The 27782-nt window shown below is 46.2% G+C and overlaps 1 protein-coding gene across 1 annotated transcript in view; it reads left to right on the top strand.

Annotated features, from left to right (window-relative positions):
- The first annotated feature begins 1774 nt into the window (after nucleotides 1-1774).
- Nucleotides 1775-27782, top strand: part of GPR162 (G protein-coupled receptor 162) — a 67024-nt gene continuing 41016 nt past the window's right edge. The window contains exon 1 of the mRNA XM_075348299.1: nucleotides 1775-1933. Coding sequence (XP_075204414.1) covers nucleotides 1914-1933 — 20 coding nt within the window. The 5' untranslated portion in view covers nucleotides 1775-1913. The remainder of the gene's footprint in view (nucleotides 1934-27782) is intronic.

The following is a 27782-nucleotide window of genomic DNA, read 5'->3' as shown; positions in this document are numbered from 1 at the left end:
TCAATTGCCCGCTGACTCGGGGTCGGTGGGGTATTGATCCCTGGCATCTGGCCAGATACCGGTACCCATATAAATTCTATGGAGACCAGAAAACAGCGGAAAGGGGAAGGAGCAAGCACTTCATACTTATCGAGTAACCGGGGCGTCTGTCACACTGCTCCCACAGCCGCTCATTCACTTCCCGGCCTCTCATTACCTTCATTGAATATGCACTGCTTCCTCCGCCCACCGGCTTCTGTGATTGGTTGCGGTCAGATGAACCCCCACGCTGACTGACAGTGTGTCTGACGCTTCCAATCACAGACACCGGTGGATGGGTCTATTTCGTACAGTAAAATAAATAAATTAAAAAAATTGGCGTAGGATCCCCCCATATTATGATACCCAGCACAGATAAAGGCCGACAGCTGGGGGCTGGTATTCTCAGTCTGAGGAGACCCATAATTATTGGGTGCCCCTCAGCCTAAAAATATCAGCCTGCAGCCGCCCGGGATTGCCTCATCCATTAGATGCGACAGTCCCAGTGTCATAGCTGACTCTTTCCAATTGGTGGCAAACGGGGTAAGAGCTTGTGGGACGGAGGATGGTAGACGCTGGAATCCTATATGGCTTCTTTTAGCTGAAATAAAATCTTCTTTTTCAGGATATATTTTATTAATTCAGTAACGGGACCAGCATGAAAAATGCTCAGTTAAACGCAGCCTATATTTTAGTGTAAAGTTGTTCGAAAGTTTAGATACGCTTTAACATACACAGATTAGCAGGCATTGGGACCCCTGGCAAGTGTTGACCCCCAGCATCTACACCACCAATGTACAGGAAACTCAAACACAATTTAAGCAAGTTTCTATTTCCTTTATCCAATGTTGGAACTACAAGTCCCAGCACATCCTCATGGCAGGTTGTCATTTCTGGATTAGTGAGAGCTGCCAGTCCGTTGCCTATTAAGGTAACACAATAGGAGAAGCCGTCATCTGCAATGAGCATCCCCCCCCCTCCACCCCCTGAAATCAGGGAACACCCCCCCAGTCCCTATCAATGGATGACAGGGCAGGAACATGAATGTGATTGCATCACCGTGACTGATGATGTCATGAGTGGTGTGTTCAGGCGAGCAGGGGTGGGCGTGATGAGCGTCGGCGGGGGGAGACATCCCTGTGTGTGATCATTTGTACCAGGATACAGCTTATGAAAAGCTCGCTCTCCTAAATCACTGTGTAATCCTGTGCGGGGGAAATTTAATTCACTGCACTACCCTCCTATATGAGAGGCTTATCCTCCCCTCCCCCAGTCTGCATCACCCCCTCATTACTGCATATTACTATACTGGCATTTTGGGGGGTTAAGGCTCATGTTGACCCCCCAGGTCATGTAAAACCCTTATTGTAATCTCATCCCTGCTCCCAGCTGTCTCTCCATGATTGCTGTCCATTCCATAAATCTGTGGTCTTCCCTGAGTGATTGACATGCCGGGGGGTTCGGTGAAGGGAGGGGGGAGCTTTGTTACATTGTTGCATTTCCCAAGTGTCTCGGAACTCTCAAGTCTCCAGTTGCTACTTTGTCTCCTTCTCTCCTGGATAAGCCCCTTATTCTTGTATTATCCCCCCTTTTTTTGTCCGTACCCGTCTACAATTGCTGGTATACATACTCCCGCATCCTGCGCACAAGAGCTGACAATCTAGCCCTCTCCCTGGCTGGCCTGGTTTGGTCCCCCCTCATCCTTCTGCTCCATCCTCTCTCCGCCCTGTTGCTGTCCCTCCTCCCTGGCTTCTCCTCCTCTGTAGCCTGTGTTCACATACAGCTGGCTGCTGCTTGCATCCCCCTCGGGGTGTGCATGTGTGTGCGCGTGTGTGTGCGCGAGCGTGCTATGTAATGACACACTCCGCGAGACACACAGAGATACTTCTGTCTCCATGGCAGCACTAACTAGAAGGTAAGCCTCTACCGCTTTGGCTCGGAGCATCTCCCCTCTTCCCACTGCCTCCGTCTCCCCCATTCCTCACACCTCGTCCCCTCACATCCGCGCCCCCTTCTTCATCATCCCCGGTAACCTTCACCTCCATGAGATCTATCATCCCGTATTGCAGAAGTGATCCCCAATGATCTAGGTGATCTCCTCCGTCCGCCGGGCTTGGCATATGCTTATCCATCGCTGTCGTCCCTTCTATCATCTCATTGTGTCTCCTCATTATTCCGTATCACTTGTCCTCGGGTCTCAGTGACTCCCCACAGCTGCTTTCTTCCTCCGCGCTCCTTTCATCGCCGCCGTTTCATCTCTGCCCCTGATTCTCCTTAATTTCAGGTCCCTCGTTTACTCCACAATCCCCCCATAATTGATATTCCGCCGTCATCCCCTCTCTCCCTGTAATTCCAGATTTCTCCATCACTCCCTCATTGCTTCTATTTTTATACCCTCCCTACATCTCCACATCCATATATATCCCGTATACTCCAAAAATATCACCCCAATGGCTGCTCCCGGGGATATCTCACAGTTTACTGCCGCATACATCTAATTTCTATATGATCCGGGTCTCCCTGCTGTCGGCCCCGTCTTCCGCTAAATTAAATCAAGTTCCCGCTTCTTCCCATAATCCATATTTAACGATCATCTTCATCAATATTCCTCTGTCTGTGCTCCGGTACCTGTTGCATTTGTGAACGATGATATCTACCTATCGTTAGCTCATATAACCAGCTACCCTGTGTTACCTTAGGGTTAACCCCAATATAGGACCCCTGCCTTATATGACCCCCACTGTCACCCCATTAACCATTCCTTTATCCCTGGTGCCCCTTAGTATAACCTTATGTCATGTAATATGCTTCATCCAGCGTTCATCCTGCATTTCCCTCCTATAGCCCTACACAACCTCTGTTCCCACTATAACCCTACAGTATGTGTCCTCCCCAATATAGAACCCCTGCCTTATATGATCCCCATTGTCACCCCATTAACCATTCCTTTATCCCTGGTGCCCCTTAGTATAACCTTCTGTCATGTGATATCCCTCATCCAGCGTTCACCCTGCATCTCCCTCCTATAGCCCTACACAACCTCTGGTCCCACTATAACCCTACAGTATATGGTCTCCGCAATATAGGACCTCTGCCTTATATGACCCCCACTGGTACCTCATTAACCATTTCTTTATTATAACCTTATGTCATGTGATATCCCTCATCCAGCGTTCACCCTCCATCTCCCTCCTATAGCCCTATACAACCTCAGTTACCACTATAAACCTACAGAATGTGTCAACCCCAATATAGAACCCCTGCCTTATATGACCCCCATTAACCATTCCTTTATCCCTGGTGCCCCTTAGTATAACCTTCTGTCATGTAATATCCCTCATCCAGCGTTGACCCTGCATTTCCCCCTTATAGCCCTACACAACCTCTGGTCCCACTATAACCCTACAGTATGTGTCCTCCCCAATATAGAACCCCTGCCTTATATGATCCCCATTGTCACCCCATTAACCATTCCTTTATCCCTGGTGCCCCTTAGTATAACCTTCTGTCATGTGATATCCCTCATCCAGCGTTCACCCTGTATTTCCCTCCTATAGCCATACACAAACTCTGGTCCCACTATAACCCTATAGTATGTGTTCTCCCCAATATAGAACCCCTGCCTTATATGACCCCCACTGTCACCCCATTAACCATTCCTATATCCCTGGTGCCCCTTAGTATAACCTCATGTCATGTAATATCCCTCATCCAGCGTTCACTCCGCATCTCCCTCCTATAGCCCTACACAACCTCAGTTACCGCTATAACCCTACAGTATGTATCCTCCCCAATATAGGACCCCTGCCTTATATGATCCCCATTGTCACCCCATTAACTACTGCTTTATCCCTGGTGCCCCTTAGTATAATCTTGTGTCATATAATATCCCTCATCCAGTGTTCACTCCGCATCTCCCCCCTACAGCCCTACACAACCTCTGTCCCCACTATAACCCTACAGTATGTGTCCTCCCCAATATAGGACCCCTGCCTGGTACCCTATTGACCATGTCCTCCCTGCTTACCCCATAGTGGATGACTGCATTAATGATAACATGTGAACATCAGCTCTCCATGCAAAATCTCACAGGACTATAACCCTACTATATGTGCCGGCATTAAACCCTCTGAGATTGTGACCAATATGACCCTATAGTATATAAACCTATAAAACTGTAAAGCCCTAAAATGCCAAACATAAGCCTTAACATAGAACGTCTCCCAATCCCAGTATTTATAGCCATTAGTGCTGCTATAATCCCACAATATAAAGCTGCGTATAGCCTGCCCTCCTACTAAGACCCTATAATATATAAGCGTTATTGCCGATAACCTTATCATCTCTGCCCATTACGGCAACCTGATAGTTGCAAATAAAAGGAAAGGGTTAAAATACCGCGGCGCCGTAGAAGTGGAATCAAGTCCACAATGAAAGTTAGAATCGGGATTTTATTCGTTGACGCGTTTCGGAGGATAGAAATCACGTTAGCCCATCTACGGGGGTAAGACCTTATCTGCCCTTTTTGTCTCCCCCCCATTGTTTCATTACTACAACCTGACCATCTGCAGTCACCATTCCCCTATTCTAACATGAGCCCAAAACCCTACAAATATAAACCCGCTATATGATCTCTGCCCCTTACTGCAAAACCCTACACATATAAACCCGCTATATAATCTCTGCCCCTTACTGCAAAACCCTACAAATATAAACCCGCTATATGATCTCTGCCTCTTACTGCAAAACCCTACACATATAAACCCGCTATATAATCTCTGCCCCTTACTGCAAAACCCTACACATATAAACCCGCTATATAATCTCTGCTCCTTACTGCACAACCCTACAAATATAAACCCGCTATATGATCTCTGCCCCTTACTGCAAAACCCTACAAATATAAACCCGCTATATGATCTCTGCCCCTTACTGCAAAACCCTACAAATATAAACCCGCTATATGATCTCTGCTCCTTACTGCAAAACCCTACAAATATAAACCCGCTATATGATCTCTGCCCCTTACTGTACAACCCTATAAATATAAACCCGCTATATGATCTCTGCCCCTTACTGCAAAACGCTACAAATATAAACCCGCTATATGATCTCTGCTCCTTACTGCAAAACCCTACAAATATAAACCCGCTATATGATCTCTGCCCCTTACTGCAAAACCCTACAAATATAAACCTGCTATATGATCTCTATCCCTTACTGCACAACCCTACAAATATAAACCTGCTATATAATCTCTGCTCCTTACTGCAAAACCCTACAAATATAAACCCGCTATATAATCTCTGCTCCTTACTGCAAAACCCTACAAATATAAACCCGCTATATGATCTCTGCTCCTTACTGCACAACCCTACAAATATAAACCCGCTATATGATCTCTACTCCTTACTGTACAACCCTATAAATATAAACCCGCTATATGATCTCTGCCCCTTACTGCAAAACCCTACAAATATAAACCTGCTATATGATCTCTGCCCCTTACTGCAATACCCTACAAATATAAACCCGCTATATGATCTCTGCCCCTTACTGCAATACCCTACAAATATAAACCTGCTATGTGATCTCTGCCCCTTACTGCACAACCCTACAAATATAAACCCGCTATATAATCTCTGCCCCTTACTGCAAAACCCTACAAATATAAACCTGCTATGTGTTCTCTGCCCCTTACTGCAATACCCTACAAATATAAACCTGCTATATGATCTCTGCCCCTTACTGCAATACCCTACAAATATAAACCTGCTATGTGATCTCTGCCCCTTACTGCAATACCCTACAAATATAAACCCGCTATATGATCTCTGCTCCTTACTGCACAACCCTACAAATATAAACCTGCTATATGATCTCTGCCCCTTACTGTACAACCCTATAAATATAAACCCGCTATATGATCTCTGCCACTTACTGCAAAACCCTACAAATATAAACCCGCTATATGATCTCTGCCCCTTACTGCACAAGCCTACAAATATAAACCCGCTATATGATCTCTGCCCCTTACTGCAATCCTACACTTTTATCACTGTTTCCCTACTATACCCTTATAGCATTCAACCTCTGACCCCAACCATAATTTTGCAATATATACCTAATATGTAACCTGTCACTTTACAATCCATCATCATCCCCTATTATAACCCTAAATATACACCTGCTCTTGTCTCCCTTTCCTTTCCTTAACCCTAAATCCCTCCTCTATCTATAAGGTTAACCTCTTCCCCCATTACTACACCCCTACCGTATATATCTGCCATATAACCTGTCATCCTAGCATCATTCTTCTGATCTCTTATAACTATCCTACTATAACCCCACAGTGTATCATCCCCTTAAAGGGTTTTTTCCACCAACAAAGTTTAATTTTAAAATTAATTTTAATCAATAGATCTTGGAATAATAATAATTTCCACAATTGGATGTGTTTAAAAATAATGTTCCTGTGCTGGGATAATCTTGTATATGTGCCCCTGCTGTGTGCATTTTTCTCATTAATGTGCACTCTGCGCCCATCCCCCATCTTGATAGAAAAAAAACCAGAAACATAGAAATGTTTGCAAATTTATTAAACAAGAAAAACTGAAATATCACATGGTCATAAGTATTCAGCCCCTTTGCTCAGTATTGAGTAGAGGCACCCTCCCTTTTGAGTTAGCACAACCATAAGTCTTCCTGGGATCCTGGATTTGGGGATCCTCGGCCATTCCTCCTTGCAGATCATCTCCAGTTCCGTCAGGTTGGATGGTGAACGTTGGTGGACGCCATTTTCAGGTCTCTCGTTTAGGTCAGGGCTTTGGCTGGGCCGGTCAGGAATGGTCACAGAGTTGTTCTGAAGCCGCTCCTCTGTTATTTTATCTCTGTGTTTAGGGTCATTGTCTTGTTGGAAGGTGAATCTTCTGCCAAATCTGAGATCCAGAGCACTCTGGAAGAGGTTTTCTTTTAGGATATCTCTGTAGTTGGCCACATTCATCTTTCCTTCAATTGCAGCCAGTCGCCCTGTTCCTGCAGCTGAAAAACAGCCCCATAGCATGATGCTGCCACCACCATGTCTCACTGTGGGGATTGTATTGGGCAGGTGATGAGCAGTGCCTGGTTTTCTCCACACATACCGCTTAGAATTATCGCCAAAAAGTTCTATCTTCGTCTCATCAGACCAGAGAATCTTATTTCTCATAGTCTGGGAATCCTTCATGTGTTTCTTTGCAAACTCTATGCGGCTTTCATATGTCTTGCACTGAGGAGAGGCTTCCGTCGGGCCACTCTGCCATAAAGGCCCGACTGGTGGAGGCGGCAGTGATAAGTGACTTTGTGGAACTTTCTCCCATCTCCCTATTGCATCTCTGGAGCTCAGCCACAATGATCTTGGGGCTCTTCCTTACCTCTAACCAAGGCTGTTCTCCCACGATTGCTCAGTGTGGCTGGACGGCCAGGTCTATGAAGAGTTCTGGTGGTCCCAAATGTCTTCCATTTAAGGATTATGAAGGCCACTATACTCTTAGGAAGCTTGAGTACTACAGACATTCTTTTGTAACCTTGGCCAGATCTGTGTCTTGCCACAATTCTGTCTCTGAGCTCCTTGGGCAGTTCCTTTGACCTCATGATTCTCATTTGGTGTGACATGCAGTGTGAGCTGTGAGGTCTCAGGCGGGCTTTGCACGTTACAACATCGCAAGCCGATGCTGCGATGTCGAGCGCGATAGTCCCCGCCCCCGTCACAGCAGTGATATCTTGTGATTCCTGGCGTAGCGAACATTATCGCTACGCCAGCTTCACATGCACTCACCTGTCCTGCGACGTCGCTCTGGCCGGCGTCCCGCCTCCTTCCTAAGGGGGCGGGTCGTACAACGTCAGAGCGACGTCACACGGCAGGCGGCCAATCAAAGCGGAGGGGCGGAGATGAGCAGGATGTAAACATCCCACCCACCTTCTTCCTTCCGTATAGCCGCCGGCGGCAGGTAAGGAGATGTTCCTCGCTCCTGCGGCTTCATACACAGCGATGTCTGCTGCCGCAGGAGCGAGGAACAACATCGTACCTGTCGCGGCAGCGTGATTTTGAAAAAGTCGGAGCCTGCACCGATGATACGATAACGACGTTTTTGCGCTCGTTAATTGTATCATCTAGGATTTACACACTACGATGTCGAAAGTGACGCCGGATGTGCGTCACTTTCGATTTGACCCCACCGACATTGCACGTGCGATGTTGCACCTGTGCGCCTTTCCAAATCAAGTCCTATCAGTGTAATTACACACAGCTGGACTCCAATGATGGAGTAGAACCATCTCAAGGAGGATCACAAGAAAATGGACAGCATGTGACTTACATATGAGTGTCTGAGCAAAGGGACTGAATACTTATGACCATGGGATATTTCAGTTTTTCTTGTTTAATAAATTTGCAAAAATGTCTACATTTCTGTTTTTTTTTCTGTCCGGACGGGGGATGGGGCAGAGTGCACATTAATGAGAAAAAAATGAACTTTTTTTGATTTTACCAAATGGCTGCAATGAAAGAAAGAGTTAAAAATGTAAAGGGATGTGAATACTTTCCGTACCCACTGTATAGAAGATTATCTCAGCACAGGAACATTATTTTTAAACACATCCAATTGTGGAAATTATTATTATTCCAAGATCTATTGATTAAAATGAAATTTTGTTTGTGGGGAAAATTCCTTTAATTCTACAGAACGTAACACAATATAACTACTACATGAAAACTGTCACAATAGTGCAATGGTGCAGTGTGTGCTGTGTGTCTAGCAGGTTATCAGCTATGTACCATTACCGCACAGTATATAACCTCCAGCATATGCCCTAACCCCACAGTGTATAACCTCCAGCATCTGCCCTAACCCCACAGTGTATAAGCTTCATCATCTGCCCTAACCCTACAGTATATAACCTCCATCATCTGCCCTAACCCTACAGTGTATAACCGCCACCATCTGCCCCAACCCCGCAGTATATAACCTCCATCATTTATCCTAACCCTACAGTATATAACCTCCATCATCTATCCTAACCCTACAGTGTATAACCTCCATCATCTGCCCTAACCCCATAGTATATAACCTCCATCATTTATCCTAACCCCACAGTATATAACCTACATCATCTGCCCCAACCCCACAGTATATAACCTCCATCATCTGCCCCAACCCTACAGTATATAACCTCCATCATCTGCCCCAACCCCACAGTATATAACCTACATCATCTGCCCTAACCCCACAGTATATAACCTCCATCATCTGCCCCAACCCCACAGTATATAACCTCCATCATCTGCCCCAAACCCACAGTATATAACCTCCATCATCTATCCTAACCCCACAGTATATAACCTTCATCATCTACCCGAACCCCACAGTATATAACCTCCATCATTTATCCTAACCCCACAGTATATAACCTCCATCATCTGCCCCAAACCCACAGTATATAACCTCCATCATCTGCCCCAAACCCACAGTATATAACCTCCATCATTTATCCTAACCCCACAGTATATAACCTCCATCATCTGCCCCAACCCCACAGTATATAACCTCCATCATCTGCCCCAACCCCACAGTATATAACCTTCATCATCTGCCCTAACCCTACAGTATATAACCTCCATCATTTATCCTAACCCCACAGTATATGACCTCCATCATCTGCCCCAAACCCACAGTATATAACCTCCATCATCTGCCCCAAACCCACAGTATATAACCTCCATCATTTATCCTAACCCCACAGTATATAACCTCCATCATCTGCCCCAACCCCACAGTATATAACCTCCATCATCTGCCCCAACCCCACAGTATATAACCTCCATCATCTGCCCCAACCCCACAGTATATAACCTCCATCATCTGCCCCAACCCCACAGTATATAACCTCCATCATCTGCCCCAACCCCACAGTATATAACCTTCATCATCTGCCCTAACCCTACAGTATATAACCTCCATCATTTATCCTAACCCCACAGTATATAACCTTCATCATCTGCCCTAACCCTACAGTATATAACCTCCATCATTTATCCTAACCCCACAGTATATAACCTTCATCATCTGCCCTAACCCTACAGTATATAACCTCCATCATTTATCCTAACCCCACAGTATATAACCTTCATCATCTGCCCTAACCCTACAGTATATAACCTCCATCATTTATCCTAACCCCACAGTATATAACCTTCATCATCTGCCCTAACCCTACAGTATATAACCTCCATCATTTATCCTAACCCCACAGTATATAACCTTCATCATCTGCCCTAACCCTACAGTATATAACCTCCATCATTTATCCTAACCCCACAGTATATAACCTCCATCATCTGCCCTAACCCCACAGTATATAACCTCCATCATCTGCCCCAACCCCACAGTATATAACCTCCATCATCTGCCCCAACCCCACAGTATATAACCTCCATCATCTGCCCTAACCCTACAGTATATAACCTCCATCATCTGCCCTAACCCTACAGTATATAACCTCCATCATCTGCCCTAACCCCACAGTATATAACCTCCATCATTTATCCTAACCCCACAGTATATAACCTCCATCATCTGCCCCAAACCCACAGTATATAACCTCCATCATCTGCCCCAAACCCACAGTATATAACCTCCATCATTTATCCTAACCCCACAGTATATAACCTCCATCATCTGCCCCAACCCCACAGTATATAACCTCCATCATCTGCCCCAACCCCACAGTATATAACCTTCATCATCTACCCCAACCACACAGTATATAACCTCCATCATTTATCCTAACCCCACAGTATATAACCTCCATCATCTGCCCCAACCCCACAGTATATAACCTCCATCATTTATCCTAACCCTACAGTATATAACCTCCATCACCTGCCCTAACCCCAAAGTATATAACCTCCATCATCTGCCCTAACCCCACAGTATATAACCTCCATCATCTGCCCTAACCCCACAGTATATAACCTCCATCATCTGCCCCAACCCCACAGTATATAACCTCCATCATCTGCCCCAACCCCACAGTATATAACCTCCATCATCTGCCCCAAACCCACAGTATATAACCGCCACCATCTGCCCCAACCCCACAGTATATAACCTCCATCATCTGCCCCAACCCCACAGTATATAACCTCCATCATCTGCCCTAACCCCACAGTGTATGAGCTTCATCATCTGCCCTAACCCTACAGTATATAACCTCCATCATCTGCCCCAACCTCACAGTATATAACCACCATCATCTGCCCCAACCCCACAATATATAAGCTTCATCATCTACCCCAACCACACAGTATATAACCTCCATCATTTATCCTAACCCTACAGTATATAACCTCCATCATCTATTTTAACCCCACAGTATATAACCTCCATCATCTGCCCCAACCCCACAGTATATAACCTCCATCATCTGCCCCAACCCCACAGTATATAACCTCCATCATCTGCCCCAACCCCACAGTATATAACCTCCATCATCTGCCCTAACCCCACAGTATATAACCTCCATCATCTGCCCTAACCCTACAGTATATAACCTCCATCATCTGCCCTAACCCTACAGTATATAACCTCCATCATCTGCCCCAACCCCACAGTATATAACCTCCATCATTTATCCTAACCCTACAGTATATAACCTCCATCATCTGCCCTAACCCCACAGTATATAACCTCCATCATCTGCCCCAACCCCACAGTATATAACCTCCATCATCTGCCCCAACCCCACAGTGTATGAGCTTCATCATCTGCCCCAACCCCACAGTATATAACCTCCAACATCTGCCCCAACCCCACAGTATATAACCTCCATCATCTGCCCCAACCCCACAGTATATAACCTCCATCATCTGCCCCAACCCCACAGTGTATGAGCTTCATCATCTGCCCCAACCACACAGTATATAACCTCCATCATTTATCCTAACCCTACAGTATATAACCTCCATCATCTGCCTCAACCCCGCAGTATAAAACCTCCATCATCTGCCCCAACCCCACAGTGTATGAGCTTCATCATCTGCCCCAACCCCACAGTATATAACCTCCATCATCTGCCCCAACCCCACAGTATATAACCTCCATCATCTGCCCCAACCCCACAGTATATAACCTCCAACATCTGCCCCAACCCCACAGTATATAACCTCCATCATCTGCCCCAACCCCGCAGTGTATGAGCTTCATCATCTGCCCCAACCACACAGTATATAACCTCCATCATTTATCCTAACCCTACAGTATATAACCTCCATCATCTGCCCCAACCCCACAGTATATAACCTCCATCATTTATCCTAACCCTACAGTATATAACCTCCATCATCTGCCCTAACCCTACAGTATATAACCTCCATCATCTGCCTCAACCCCGCAGTATAAAACCTCCATCACCTGCCCCAACCCCACAGTATATAACCTACATCATCTGCCCTAACCCTACAGTATATGAGCTTCATCATCTACCCCAACCACACAGTATATAACCTCCATCATTTATCCTAACCCTACAGTATATAACCTCCATCATCTGCCCTAACCCTACAGTATATAACCTCCATCATCTGCCCCAACCACACAGTGTATGAGCTTCATCATCTACCCCAACCACACAGTATATAACCTCCATCATCTATCCTAACCCCACAGTATATAACCTCCATCATCTGCCCCAACCACACAGTATATAACCTCCATCATCTGCCCTAACCCTACAGTATATAACCTCCATCATCTGCCCCAACCCCACAGTATATAACCTCCATCATCTGCCCCAACCCCACAGTATATAACCCCCATCATCTGCCCTAACCCTACAGTATATAACCTCCATCATTTATCCTAACCCCAAAGTATATAACCTCCATCATCTGCCCCAACCCCAAAGTATATAACCTCCATCATCTGCCCTAACCCTACAGTATATAACCTCCATCATCTGCCCTAACCCTACAGTATATAACCTCCATCATTTATCCTAACCCTACAGTATATAACCTCCATCATCTGCCCTAACCCCACAGTGTATGAGCTTCATCATCTGCCCCAACCACACAGTATATAACCTCCATCATCTGCCCTAACCCTACAGTATATAACCTCCATCATTTATCCTAACCCCAAAGTATATAACCTCCATCATCTGCCCTAACCCTACAGTATATAACCTCCATCATCTGCCCTAACCCTACAGTATATAACCTCCATCATCTGCCCTAACCCTACAGTATATAACCTCCATCATTTATCCTAACCCCACAGTATATAACCTCCATCATCTGCCCTAACCCTACAGTATATAACCTCCATCATCTGCCCTAACCCTACAGTATATAACCTCCATCATTTATCCTAACCCCAAAGTATATAACCTCCATCATCTGCCCCAACCCCAAAGTATATAACCTCCATCATCTGCCCTAACCCTACAGTATATAACCTCCATCATCTGCCCTAACCCTACAGTATATAACCTCCATCATTTATCCTAACCCCAAAGTATATAACCTCCATCATCTGCCCTAACCCCACAGTATATAACCTCCATCATCTGCCCTAACCCCACAGTGTATGAGCTTCATCATCTACCCCAACCCCACAGTATATAACCTCCATCATCTATCCTAACCCCACAGTATATAACCTTCATCATCTGCCCCAACCACACAGTATATAACCTCCATCATCTGCCCCAACCACACAGTATATAACCTCCATCATTTATCCTAACCCTACAGTATATAACCTCCATCATCTGCCCTAACCCTACAGTATATAACCTCCATCATCTGCCCTAACCCCACAGTATATAACCTCCATCATCTATCCTAACCCCACAGTATATAACCTCCATCATCTGCCCTAACCCCACAGTGTATGAGCTTCATCATCTACCCCAACCACACAGTATATAACCTCCATCATCTGCCCTAACCCCACAGTATAAAACCTCCATCATCTGCCCCAACCCCACAGTATATAACCTCCATCATCTGCCCCAACCCTACAGTATATAACCTCCATCATCTGCCCTAACCCTACAGTGTATAACCTCCATCATCTGCCCCAACCCCACAGTATATAACCTCCATCATCTGCCCTAACCCCACAGTATATAACCTCCATCATCTGCCCTAACCCTACAGTATATAACCTCCATCATCTGCCCCAACCCCACAGTGTATAACCTCCATCATCTGCCCTAACCCCACAGTGTATAACCTCCATCATCTGCCCTAACCCTACAGTATATAACCTCCATCATCTGCCCTAACCCCACAGTATATAACCTCCATCATCTGCCCTAACCCCACAGTATATAACCTCCATCATCTGCCCCAACCCCACAGTATATAACCTCCATCATCTATCCTAACCGTACAGTATATAACCTCCATCATCTGCCCTAACCCCACAGTATATAACCTCCATCATCTATCCTAACCGTACAGTATATAACCTCCATCATCTGCCCTAACCCCACAGTATATAACCTCCATCATCTGCCCCAACCCCACAGTATATAACCTCCATCATCTATCCTAACCCTACAGTGTATAACCTCCATCATCTGCCCTAACCCCACAGTATATAACCTCCATCATCTGCCCTAACCCCACAGTATATAACCTCCATCATCTGCCCTAACCCTACAGTATATAACCTCCATCATCTGCCCCAACCCCACAGTGTATAACCTCCATCATCTGCCCTAACCCCACAGTGTATAACCTCCATCATCTGCCCTAACCCTACAGTATATAACCTCCATCATCTGCCCTAACCCCACAGTATATAACCTCCATCATCTGCCCTAACCCCACAGTATATAACCTCCATCATCTGCCCCAACCCCACAGTATATAACCTCCATCATCTATCCTAACCGTACAGTATATAACCTCCATCATCTGCCCTAACCCCACAGTATATAACCTCCATCATCTATCCTAACCGTACAGTATATAACCTCCATCATCTGCCCTAACCCCACAGTATATAACCTCCATCATCTGCCCTAACCCCACAGTATATAACCTCCATCATCTGCCCTAACCCCACAGTATATAACCTCCATCATCTATCCTAACCGTACAGTATATAACCTCCATCATCTGCCCTAACCCCACAGTATATAACCTCCATCATCTATCCTAACCGTACAGTATATAACCTCCATCATCTGCCCTAACCCCACAGTATATAACCTCCATCATCTGCCCCAACCCTACAGTATATAACCTCCATCATCTGCCCCAACCCCACAGTATATAACCTCCATCATCTATCCTAACCCCACAGTATATAACCTCCATCATCTGCCCCAACCCTACAGTATATAACCTCCATCACCTGCCCCAACCCCACAGTATATAACCTCCATCATCTGCCCCAACCCCACAGTATATAACCTCCATCATCTGCCCCAACCCCACAGTATACAACCTCCATCATCTGCCCCAACCCCACAGTATATAACCTCCATCATCTATCCTAACCCCACAGTATATAACCTCCATCATCTGCCCCAACCCCACAGTATATAACCTCCATCACCTGCCCCAACCCCACAGTATATAACCTCCATCATCTGCCCCAACCCCACAGTATATAACCTCCATCACCTGCCCCAACCCCACAGTATATAACCTCCATCATCTGCCCCAACCCCACAGTATATAACCTCCATCATCTGCCCCAACCCCACAGTATATAACCTCCATCACCTGCCCCAACCCCACAGTATATAACCTCCATCATCTGCCCCAACCCCACAGTATATAACCTCCATCATCTGCCCCAACCCCACAGTATATAACCTCCATCATTTATCCTAACCCTACAGTGTATAACCTCCATCACCTGCCCCAACCCCACAGTATATAACCTCCATCATCTGCCCCAACCCCACAGTATATAACCTCCATCATCTGCCCCAACCCCACAGTATATAACCTCCATCATTTATCCTAACCCTACAGTATATAACCTCCATCATCTGCCCTAACCCTACAGTATATAACCTCCATCATCTATCCTAACCGTACAGTATATAACCTCCATCATCTGCCCTAACCCCACAGTATATAACCTCCATCATCTATCCTAACCGTACAGTATATAACCTCCATCATCTGCCCTAACCCCACAGTATATAACCTCCATCATCTGCCCCAACCCTACAGTATATAACCTCCATCATCTGCCCCAACCCCACAGTATATAACCTCCATCATCTATCCTAACCCCACAGTATATTACCTCCATCATCTGCCCCAACCCTACAGTATATAACCTCCATCACCTGCCCCAACCCCACAGTATATAACCTCCATCATCTGCCCCAACCCCACAGTATATAACCTCCATCATCTGCCCCAACCCCACAGTATACAACCTCCATCACCTGCCCCAACCCCACAGTATATAACCTCCATCATCTGCCCCAACCCCACAGTATATAACCTCCATCATCTGCCCCAACCCCACAGTATATAACCTCCATCATCTGCCCCAACCCCACAGTATATAACCTCCATCATTTATCCTAACCCTACAGTATTTAACCTCCATCATTTACCCTAACCCTACAGTGTATAACCTCCATCATCTGCCCCAACCCCACAGTATATAACCTCCATCATTTACCCTAACCCTACAGTGTATAACCTCCATCATCTATCCTAACGCCACAGTGTATAACCTCCATCATCTGCCCTAACCCTACAGTGTATAACCTCCAAAATATACCCTAACCCTATCATCTACCCCTAAGTACTGGCTGACAAGCAGCCTGCTGACATCGGTCACACATAGTACATGTAATTCATTTACTATAATCTGTTAGTAAATACTGTTCCTCTCATCCATTTCGGCAGCCCGTCCCACCTAATGACCCTATGGCCAGACCCTCTATTACTTTCCACTTTGGTTAGACCAGTAGATAAGTGCAGGGCCGGGGCAACGAAAAAGAGAACTTTTAATGAAGATTTATAGTCATTCTCTCTGGATAACTCAATATTTTCAGTATTAAATATCCATAAAAGCCTATTCCGACATCTGTGCTCCTGCCAAGGAGGAGGAATGATCGATGCTCGGCTGCAGGTGCCCATTGAGCGATGCCAGAGTCGTTCATACAAATGCAAAACCTCAAACCTTAAATCTTATATATTCAGCAGGACCGGGCCAGATGGATGCAGAGTGGATGTGATAGTCCATAAAACACTTGTTATTTTATAGGCAGGAAACTGAGAGGATTAGGTGAGATATAATGGATATTAGTGCAGTGCGGATGTGGCTGATACCAAAGCCTACTTGCCAAAAGTTCCAGTTTTGCCAGGACCGTCCTGCAGTCTGATCCTTAAAGGGATCGAGTTTATGGTAACTGTGCCCAACATATGCCACAATTTTGGGCAAGAAAATATTTGTTTGCTGAAAATGGAGCACTCCAGCAAGTTTTCTTTGCTTATATAGTGAAGCACAGGCTAAACTAATTGAATAATGTATAGACTCTTATTTTGGGGTTGTCTGCCATATTGATTACTGATATAAGTCTATAGAAGACTATATTTCCCTTTGCTTTGCAGAGGAGAGTCTCATCCCATAGCAAATGCACTGCTCTGACCCTTATCTAACAGCAAATGTTGGTCTCATCTGATGCAGCTTTTGCTTGTCTCTCTGGCTCCTACTTGTAATAGGTTTCTCCTTGTCAGTTCTTTCAAGCAGGAGGCAGGGAGACAGGCTGAATCTGTATCTTCTAATATTGCTTTAGATTGTCTCCCTGCCTTCTGCTTGTAATAGGTTTCTCCTTGTCAGTTCTTTCAAGCAGGAGGCAGAGAGACAGGCTGAATCTGTACCTTTTTAGTATAGCTTTAGATTGTTTCCCTGCCTCCTGCTTGTAATAGGTTTTTCCTTGTCAGTTCTTTCAAGCAGTAGGCAGGGAGACAAGCTGAATCTGTATCTTCTAGTATATCTTTATATTGTCTACCTGCTTTTAATAGGATTCTCCGTGTCATTTCTTTCAAGCAGGAGGCAGGGAGACAGGCTGAATCTGTATCTTCTAGTATAGCTTTGGATTGTTTCCCTACCTTCTGCTTGTAATAGGATTCTACTTGTCAGTTCTTTCAAGCAGGAGGCAGGGAGACAGGCTGAATCTGTATAATCTGGTATACTGAATGTACTCCACACAGACCTTACAGATGAAAGAAGAAGGCAATGAGAGTCAGGAGTGTTGATAATTGCAGTTAACCATTGAACTTAACTAAAACTGCAGTGCTAATATTCTCAGCTGCACATGGAAACATCCAGAGGAATAAGCAGAGTTCAGCTTAGGAGGGAGGGGGCTGAGCGCTGCCAGGAGAGGTCTGATGAGGTAGTTCACAGGAGGGGAGAATCTGACTTTATCTCTTCTCAGAAAAGCATGCACTGAACTGGTGGTCACATAACACAGATGCCGAAAATGCAGGTAGGGAAGTGTATGGTTTCAAGTGCAACAGTATGAACCATTATACAGCTCGAGTATTGCTGATGATGAATTACAAAAGGAAGTACAAGAAGCAATGGGAGGAAACTAAAAGGAAGGAGATTCAGATTAGACATTAGGAAAAGCTTTCTGACAGTGAAGGCAGTCAGAGAGTGGAACAGGCTACCACGAGAGGCAGTGAGGGCAGTCAGAGAGTGGAACAGACTACCACGGGAGGCAGTGAGGGCAGTCAGAGAGTGGAACAGACTACCACGGGAGGCAGTGAGGGCAGTCAGAGAGTGGAACAGACTACCACGGGAGGCAGTGAGGGCAGTCAGAGAGTGGAAGAGGCTACTATGGGAGGCAGTGAGGGCAGTCAGAGAGTGGAACAGGCGACCACAGGAGGCAGTGAGGGCAGTCAGAGACAGGAACAGGCGACCACGGGAGGCAGTGAGGGTAGTCTGAGGGTGGAAGAGGCGACCACGGGAGGTAGTGAGCTCTCAATCAATGGAAATCTTCAAGTAGAAGCTGGATGAACATATAGCTGGGATGATTTAGGAAAACCTGCATTCGCAGGGTGTCTGACCCCATAGCCCTTGAGGTCCCTTCCAACTCTACCATTCTATGATTCCATGATTTGATTCCATGCATATGGGGGAAAAAAATTCTGGAGTGCTACATTAATGTAAGACTAAATGGAGGGCACGTGCCTTGTGTGCTCCACCACCTTTGGGATCTCTACCATTCATGTATTCAATGACCAGCTTATAGTCTTTTCAAGGCCATTTAGTGATCCTATCCAAACCCAAAAGTAGACAGAGAGTAGCCACTTCTCTCTCTTTTGAAGTCTAATGCTAAGTTTTGAAGTCAGGCTTGATAGTCTCCATTACTTCCATAAACTTTAGTTCAGAGGACTGGACCATAAACTTGAGTAGTCATCTCATCTATACTTTGCTATCAGGTGGGTTTAGGGTTCCAGAAATGGGATGGGTCCCCTACTAAATTTTCAGCCCTGGATCTTCTTCTAACTTGGTTGTTGGGATATAACACAGTAGTTCCTTGAGAACAGTCTATGGACCAGAACTCCGGTCTGAGAAAAGAACAGTACCTGTCTACCCCTTTGTTTGGTGATCTGTGGAGTCCCAGCACCCAGGCACCCACCAATTAAAACCCAAAAATACATCATGTTCCACAATCTACTGGGGGTCATATGTAACTCAGCTAAGTTACTCAGTTACTTAGTTACACAGTTACTGTGCAAAGTATATGCAAAGAGTAAAACATATATATAAGAAGTTAGAGATATGAGAGAGAGTGCCGTTCTTGAAGTCTAGTTGACCTCCACTAATTCCAGAAATGAACATACCCCTTTCACACAGTTTGGAGATTTCTGTTACTGAAAATCTGGAACAGAAATCTCTGAGTTTTGCCAAAAAGGGGTTTGATCTCTCCCTAGAGCACTTTAGCTCAATCTTGCGTTTTCATTTCTTAGTCTTAATGTGCACCATAATTTGTGTCAGAAGGAGATAGACGGACTGACTAGATAGTGCACTATCATGATATTTTTTTCGGTCTTCCCTCAGGAGACGTTCTTCGGGGATTCCACGTCAAGCATCAGAAGTGGTATGAGCTCTCCTACAGAGAGTGACTGCAATTATCACAAGACTGTGTGCAATTCCCAAGACGCTACCGGGAATCAGTGGAGAAAAAGGAGGCGCGCACACCGTGGAGGAGACGGCACATATCGACGAGAGACTGCAAGGATTTGGCTCACGGAAAGCAACCAACATATTTCAAAAAGGCTCTTAGTCAAAATTGATTTCCTGGAATGGAGAGTTGATGGACCGAGAGATGGGAAATATAGGGTAGAGCGCAGGGACGTCCAGTTGTAAAGGGCTAACAAGACATTAGAGGTGGATACGTTGCTATAAATTTGCACGCTAGGGGTGGAAATGAGGGACCTTTAAAGTAGTGGAGAGACTTGAAGAGCCTTGGACGGGTGAATGGTGGAAAAAGGGTGTTTGGAAGGGCAAGGGTAGAAATGATTGATGGTTGAAGAGTCCATGGAAGTAGATACAAAGAGTAAGGTAGAGTCTTAGAGAAGATTTTGGAAGACTTGGCCAAGGAAAGAGTTTGGAAAGATACGGTATTGGAGAGTGAAGAGAAGACAAGGAAGAAGTAGGAAGAAGACCAACTAATGGTCACAGAAAAGTCTGGGCAGCGGGAAAGGTGAGCAGAAAGATTTGTGTCCAAGTGTAGGAAGATAAAGGTGGGTTTAGTGAGGAACTGAAATGTTTGGCCAAGTCTATAACTAGGCAAGAAGAAATTGAAGAGGCAGCAGAAGAGGTTTAAGGAGAAATGTTGAAGGCAATGGCAGAGGGTCAAGTCAGATTTTGAAAATAAGAGTTTGACAGTTGAGGGTAGAATTTTTGAAAAGTGTTACTCTAATTTTAGTCGTCAGATTGTTGCATTTGAGAAAGTCAATCTACAAAAAAAGCCAAAAAGTAAAAATTGAGAACAACAAAGAGCAAAAATTGAAGAAGGAATCAACAACACAATATCAACCTTCTCTCTTAAAATGCCACGAACCTCTGATCAGGATGAGGCCGATGAGCTATATCAGAACAACTCAGTATCATGGCTGGCATGTGGTGCCCTATCGTTACTTGCAAACGCCTGGAGCATCCTGAGCTTAGCCAGCCGCGGTGGGAGCGGGCAGCGCCCTCGCCCTCTGGAACTGCTCCTCTGCCTGTTGGCAGGAACACATCTACTCATGGCTGCTGTGCCCTTATCATTGTTTTCTGTGGTGCAGCTGAGAAGAAGACATTCTCCGGGATACGAATGGAATGAGGGATTGTGCAAGGTGTTTGTGTCCACGTATTACACACTAGCATTGTCCACGTGTCTGACCGTGGCCTGTCTCTCTTATCATCGAATGTGGATGGTGCGCTGGCCTGTTAGTTACAGGTTGGGTGGTGCACGAAGACAGGCGTTGCAAGGGGCTCTCGGAATTTGGGCAGCTTCTTTCGTACTGTCCACGTTGCCATCTATTGGGTGGCATGACAATGCCCGCAGGTTCTACACACGTGGTTGCCACTTCCTGGCTAGTCGGATTGGATTGGGCTTTGGGCTGTGCTTCCAGCTACTACTATTAGGTGGGGTGGGCACGGGCCTTGGATGTTTAGGAGTGACTATATACCACGCTTGCTGCTGTCCTGCTTCTGGGAACAGAGGAGGGGCCGGGGAAGGTGGGGCAGAAGGGATGCTGGAGGTACCGGCCATCGTAGTGCAGGATGCTCAGGGAAAGAGACGCTCATCATTGGATGGGTCAGAATCACCAAGGACGGCAGCGCAGGTCACCGGACTGGTTGGGGGCATTGTGCTGCTCTATGATGCACTGACTGGGCTACCCATATTGGTGAGACGGGGAAATTGGGTTTCATTACTTTTCTTATTATTTACCTGCAGTGTTTTTTCTTTATGTTATAGGATTTCTTTCCTAATCTTTTTCTCCTCAATGATCCAGGTAATTCATATCATTCAGATATCTATAGAAAGTTGCGAGTGCTCAGAGTCAGTAGGTGGCAGGTCAGCCAAGTATTTTTGTCGGTCAGATACATATTACATCAGTAGGTGGTTTAACTACTTAGACCTCCCCAAAGTGATCAAATACCGCACCCTGAGTCCCTTATCAGTAGTACTATGATATTGTTATAGCGCCATTTATTCCATGGCGCTTTACATGTGAAAAGGGGTATACATATTAGGGACAAGTACAATAATCATAAACAAAACAAGGCACAGACTGGTACAGGAGGAGAGAGGACCCTGCCCGCAAGGGCTCATAGTCTACAGGGGATGAGTGAGGATACAGTAGGTGAGGACCCTGCCCATGAGGGCTCACAGTCTACAGGGGATGGGTGAGGATACAGTAGATGAGGACCCTGCCCGCAAGGGCTCATAGTCTACAGGGGATGAGTGAGGATACAGTAGGCGAGGACCCTGCCCGCAAGGGCTCACAGTCTACAAGGGATGGGTGAGGATACAGTAGCTGAGGGTGGAGATGGTCGTGCGGTGCTATATCGGACTGAGGGTTATGGCAGGTTGTTAGCTTGTCGAAAGAGGTGGGTCCTCAGGTTCCTTTTGAAGCTTGTCAAGGTAGCAAAGGGTCTGATATGTTGGGGTAGAGCGTTCCAGAGTATGAGGGATGCGAAGGAGAAATCTTTTACGTGATTGTGGGAAGAGGAGATGAGAGGGGAGTAGAGAAGGAGATCTTATGAAGATCGGAGGTTGCATGTAGGTAAGTACCAGGAGACTAGGTCACAGATGTATGGAGGAGACAGGTTGTGGATGGCTTTGTAGGTTATGGTTAGGGTTTTGAACTGGAGTCATAGGGCAATGGGAAGACAGTGAAGGCATTGGCAGAGAGGCGAGGTCGGGGTATAGCGGTGGGACAGGTGGATTAGTCGGGCCGCATAGTTTAGAATAGATTGTAGGGTGCCAGAGTGATAGAAGGGAGGCCACAGAGCAGAGGATTGCAATAGTCCAGACGGGAGATGATGAGAGCATGTACTAGGGTTTTTGCAGCTTCTTGGGAAAGGAATGTAGGAATCTGGGAAATATTTTTGAGTTGGAGGCGGCGGGAGGTGAAGAGGGCTTGGATGTGTGGCTTGAACAAGAGATCAGAGTCTAGAGTTACTCCCAGGCAGTGAGCGCGTGGGGCTGGGGAAAGTTAGTACCAATCACAATAATGGTGGTCCTAGCCCCCCACATTCAAAAATGAATTATCTACAGGACTGAGAAAGCTGGCAGAGAGCTGTTTTTGGGCATCACCGTGATCTATGGTCGTCCCATAGATATTGGATGGTCCATGCAAAAGTGGAGATCATGACTGCCAATATTGTTTGCAACCACAGCTGGTAATTAATCCAAGTCTGTGAGGTCAACATGGCAGCAACAAAATCTTCTCTCTTCTGAACCGAGGTTGAAGTCTTGGTACATATCACAGCAGTGTGAGCAGACCTAGCCCCAGTCCACAATCTGTGCCATTTATAGTTGACTTCTTGTGCGGCAAAGTGGCTTTAAGCACCAGGGCTCGGGTGAGGGTGGGACGGGCACCACGGCCCCCACTATAGTTACACCCCTGTCTAGCTTTATACACCCGCTACCCCCTCACTTGTGTTTTCCCTGGTAAACACCTACTCACTTCTCCTACACAATCTGCTTTTCCGTTCCTCACTTGTCTTCCCACTCACGGCTTCTATCTCGCGGCTGCGCTCGGCTCCTGCGCTCTTCATTCTTCCAGTAATGAGCTTACAACTTGTACACGTTCCAATAATTCACCTTCCAAATTCATCCTCTTAATTGACGCTTCTCGTTTTAATTATCTTGGCTGTATGGGGTAGTATTACTTTGTAAATCGCGCCTATAGCAGATTATGCCTCGGGGACTGGCCCCGGCAGGGGTACAGGGGGCTACCAAGGGCACCATAGGGGCAGGGGTGCATTATTTATGCTTTTTTTTTTTTTTTTTTAAAGAGCGGGATACATAATGAACTACACATATGTTGAGGGGTTGGGCAGTGGGTTTTGGGGTTTGAGGTATGCGGGGATATTTGAGTCTGTGAATCTATGAACAATCCCATTATAGGACAATAGTTTATATCAAGTAGATTAAATGTACAGAAGAGATGGTGCATGCATGCTTCACTGCGGACGAGGCATAAGTGTCACGCTTGCTTGGTGGTGCATTCAAACCTATGTGTGTCTGAAGCACAGTAAAAAACACAAGATAAAGGGGGGCACAAGGGACACAAACCTAACGGGAGGCCCTGGAACTAGTGAGAGGGGTAGGTGGGCACCTCCTAACCTCACCTGAGCTGTCCCTCTTACCCTCACCAGCCCTTATACAGTTTCTGCAACTGTCGCCGAACAGGAACCTGGGACCCTCGGAAGACCCTGTAGTAGCCATGATTAGTGAGGGGCAGGTGGGGTTCACTAGTCCTCACTGTTGCATTAACAACACACCAGGGAAGTAAAGACAAACGGGTAAAATAACAACCAAAAGGATATAACCTGAGCACAGGAACTAGACTAGCAGAACCTTCCTCAAAGGTGGCCAGGACACAAATGACTTTGTATCTTCAGCAGGGAATGCTGGGATACACCACTATGTAAAGCTGAAGGACATGACTATTTAGTGAATGCAGCTAATCACTCAGCCAGGAACTGCTTTGAAGAAGCTGCAATAGCAAAACTGGCACTTAACCACTTCAGTGCCAAGAGAAATGAAACCCATTTAAATGAAGAGAGCCAAATGAGAGGCTCCAGTCCAAAGGCTGTCACTGGTCACAACATGCAGGGAGACGATTGTGACAATAAGATTTGGTAACTCCACAGCTCAGGGCAAACACAGCGAGCGTCGCCTGTGCTTACCGGCAAACGTCAGCCACACAGCAGACTACAAGCACGAAAATGCGGTTACAGTTTTTAGAAGTAGAATATGTTTGTTACATTTATTTTGCCTGTAAAAACACAGCACAATCACAAGTGGGGTTTTTTTCAGATGCAGTTTTTGAAGCCCTTTTGTCTGACTCTTTGAGAAGGCACACAATAAAGAAGTGTAATAAAATATACTACAATTTCTTGTAGACACAAACAGAAATAAATACAATTTAAAAAAGCGCGAAAAGATCTAAAAACCTATACACCTAGGATATAACAGTGCAGAAAAACAACTAGACCTGCAGAAAGGCCAAACTGATGAGCAAATAGTCACAGCAGTAATAATCAAAATATCATCATAAAGCGCAATGAATAATAATGCAATAATATATAAAATGCAAAATGCAAGAAATAAACTGGCAAGAACAACATAAAATGCAGGACAATGAGTCAAAAGAAATAATGGTGATAAGGATAAAAAAACAAAACACCAAAAATAAGTCAAAGCCAACTATAATACTATGGCATCCAAAGGCTTATATACTTAGCACAAGGCAAGGAGCACGGCTGGTAGGAGAACGGCTGGTAGAAGAACGGCTGGTAGGAGAACGGCTGGTAGGAGAACGGCTGGTAGGAGAACGGCTGGTAGGAGAACGGCTGGTAGGAGAACGGCTGGTAGGAGAACGACTGGTAGGAGAACGGCTGGTAGGAGAACGGCTGGTAGGAGAACGGCTGGTAGGAGAACGGCTGGTAGGAGAACGGCTGGTAGGAGCACGGCTGGTAGAAAAACGGCTGGTAGGAGAACGGCTGGTAGGAGAACGGCTGGTAGGAGAACGGCTGGTAGGAGAACGGCTGGTAGGAGAACGGCTGGTAGGAGAACGGCTGGTAGGAGAACGGCTGGTAGGAGAACGGCTGGTAGGAGAACGGCTGGTAGGAGAACGGCTGGTAGAAGAACGGCTGGTAGGAGAACGGCTGGTAGGAGAACGGCTGGTAGGAGCACGGCTGGTAGGAGAACGGCTGGTAGGAGAACGGCTGGTAGGAGAACGGCTGGTAGGAGAACGGCTGGTAGGAGCACGGCTGGTAGGAGAACGGCTGGTAGGAGCACGGCTGGTAGAAGAACGGCTGGTAGGAGAATGGCTGGTAGAAGAACGGCTGGTAGAAGAACGGCTGGTAGAAGAACGGCTGGTAGAAGAACGGCAGGTAGGAGCACGGCTGGTAGGAGAATGGCTGGTAGAAGAACGGCAGGTAGAAGAATGGCTGGTAGGAGCACGGCTGGTAGGAGAATGGCTGGTAGAAGAATGGCTGGTAGAAGAACGGCTGGTAGGAGAACGGCTGGTAGAAGAATGGCTGGTAGGAGAACGGCTGGTAGAAGAATGGCTGGTAGGAGCACGGCTGGTAGGAGCACAGCTGGTAGAAGAACGGCTGGTAGGAGAACGACTGGTAGGAGAACGACTGGTAGGAGAACGGCTGGTAGAAGAATGGCTGGTAGGAGCACGGCTGGTAGAAGAACGGCTGGTAGAAGAACGGCAGGTAGGAGCATGGCTGGTAGTAGCACGGCTGGTAGAAGAATGGCTGGTAGGAGAATGGCTGGTAGGAGAACGGCTGGTAGAAGAACGGATGGTAGAAGAATGGCTGGTAGGAGCACGGCTGGTAGGAGCCCGGCTGGTAGGAGAACAGCTGGTAGAAGAATGGCAGGTAGGAGCACGGCTGGTAGGAGAACGGCTGGTAGAAGAACGGCTGGTAGAAGAACGGCTAGTAGGAGAACGGCTGGTAAGAGAATGGCTGGTAGGAGAATGGCTGATAGAAGAATGGCTGGTAGGAGAACGGCTGGTAGGAGCATGGCTGGTAGTAGCACGGCTGGTAGAAGAACAGCTGGTAGGAGCACGGCTGGTAGGAGCACGGCTGGTAGGAGCCCGGCTGGTAGGAGAACGGCTGGTAGAAGAACGGCAGGTAGGAGCACGGCTGGTAGGAGAACGGCTGGTAGAAGAACGGCTGGTAGAAGAACGGCTAGTAGGAGAACGGCTGGTAAGAGAATGGCTGGTAGGAGAATGGCTGATATAAGAATGGCTGGTAGGAGAACGGCTGGTAGGAGCATGGCTGGTAGTAGCACGGCTGGTAGAAGAACAGCTGGTAGGAGCACGGCTGGTAGGAGCACGGCTGGTAGAAGAACGGCTGGTAGGAGCACGACTGGTAGAAGAACGACTGGTAGAAGAACGACTGGTAGAAGAACGGCTGGTAGGAGAACGGCTGGTAGGAGCACGGCTGGTAGGAGAATGGCTGGTAGTAGCACGGCTGGTAGGAGAACGGCTGGTAGGAGAACGACTGGTAGGAAACGGCTGGTAGGAGAACGGCTGGTAGGAGAAATTCTGGTAGGAGAACAGCTGATAGGAACACCGCTAGTAGGAGAACGGCTGATAGGTATGTAGACCACGCGTTTCGCTAACTTTAATGCAATGCTCCCTCAGAGAATGTGCACACAATGTCTTTTTCAGGCTGAAAACCATTTCAGAAAATGCCTCAAAAGAGTGAATATATGCATTTCTATGTAAAAACAATTTGCTGTGCATACATTCAGGCTTTTGAAATCCTTCTAAAAACAGTAAGGGGTTAAAAATATGTGACCAGCAAATTCTCTAGCATTTTACACTCGGAAGACCCTTCATACTTTATACGAGTCAATGGAAAACTTCAAAAGATGACTGACATTTTTGGAGCGCTTTGCTATTATTTTTGCTTTAAATAAAAAAAAACGCTTCAGTAAAACGCCAATGGCAGTTTCTTGAGGCGGCTTTGCCTTCGGTCTCG

This window comes from Anomaloglossus baeobatrachus, chromosome 5 (genome assembly GCF_048569485.1).
Source record: "Anomaloglossus baeobatrachus isolate aAnoBae1 chromosome 5, aAnoBae1.hap1, whole genome shotgun sequence".
NCBI lineage: Eukaryota > Metazoa > Chordata > Amphibia > Anura > Aromobatidae > Anomaloglossus > Anomaloglossus baeobatrachus.
This window is presented reverse-complemented; position numbering and strand designations above follow the sequence as displayed.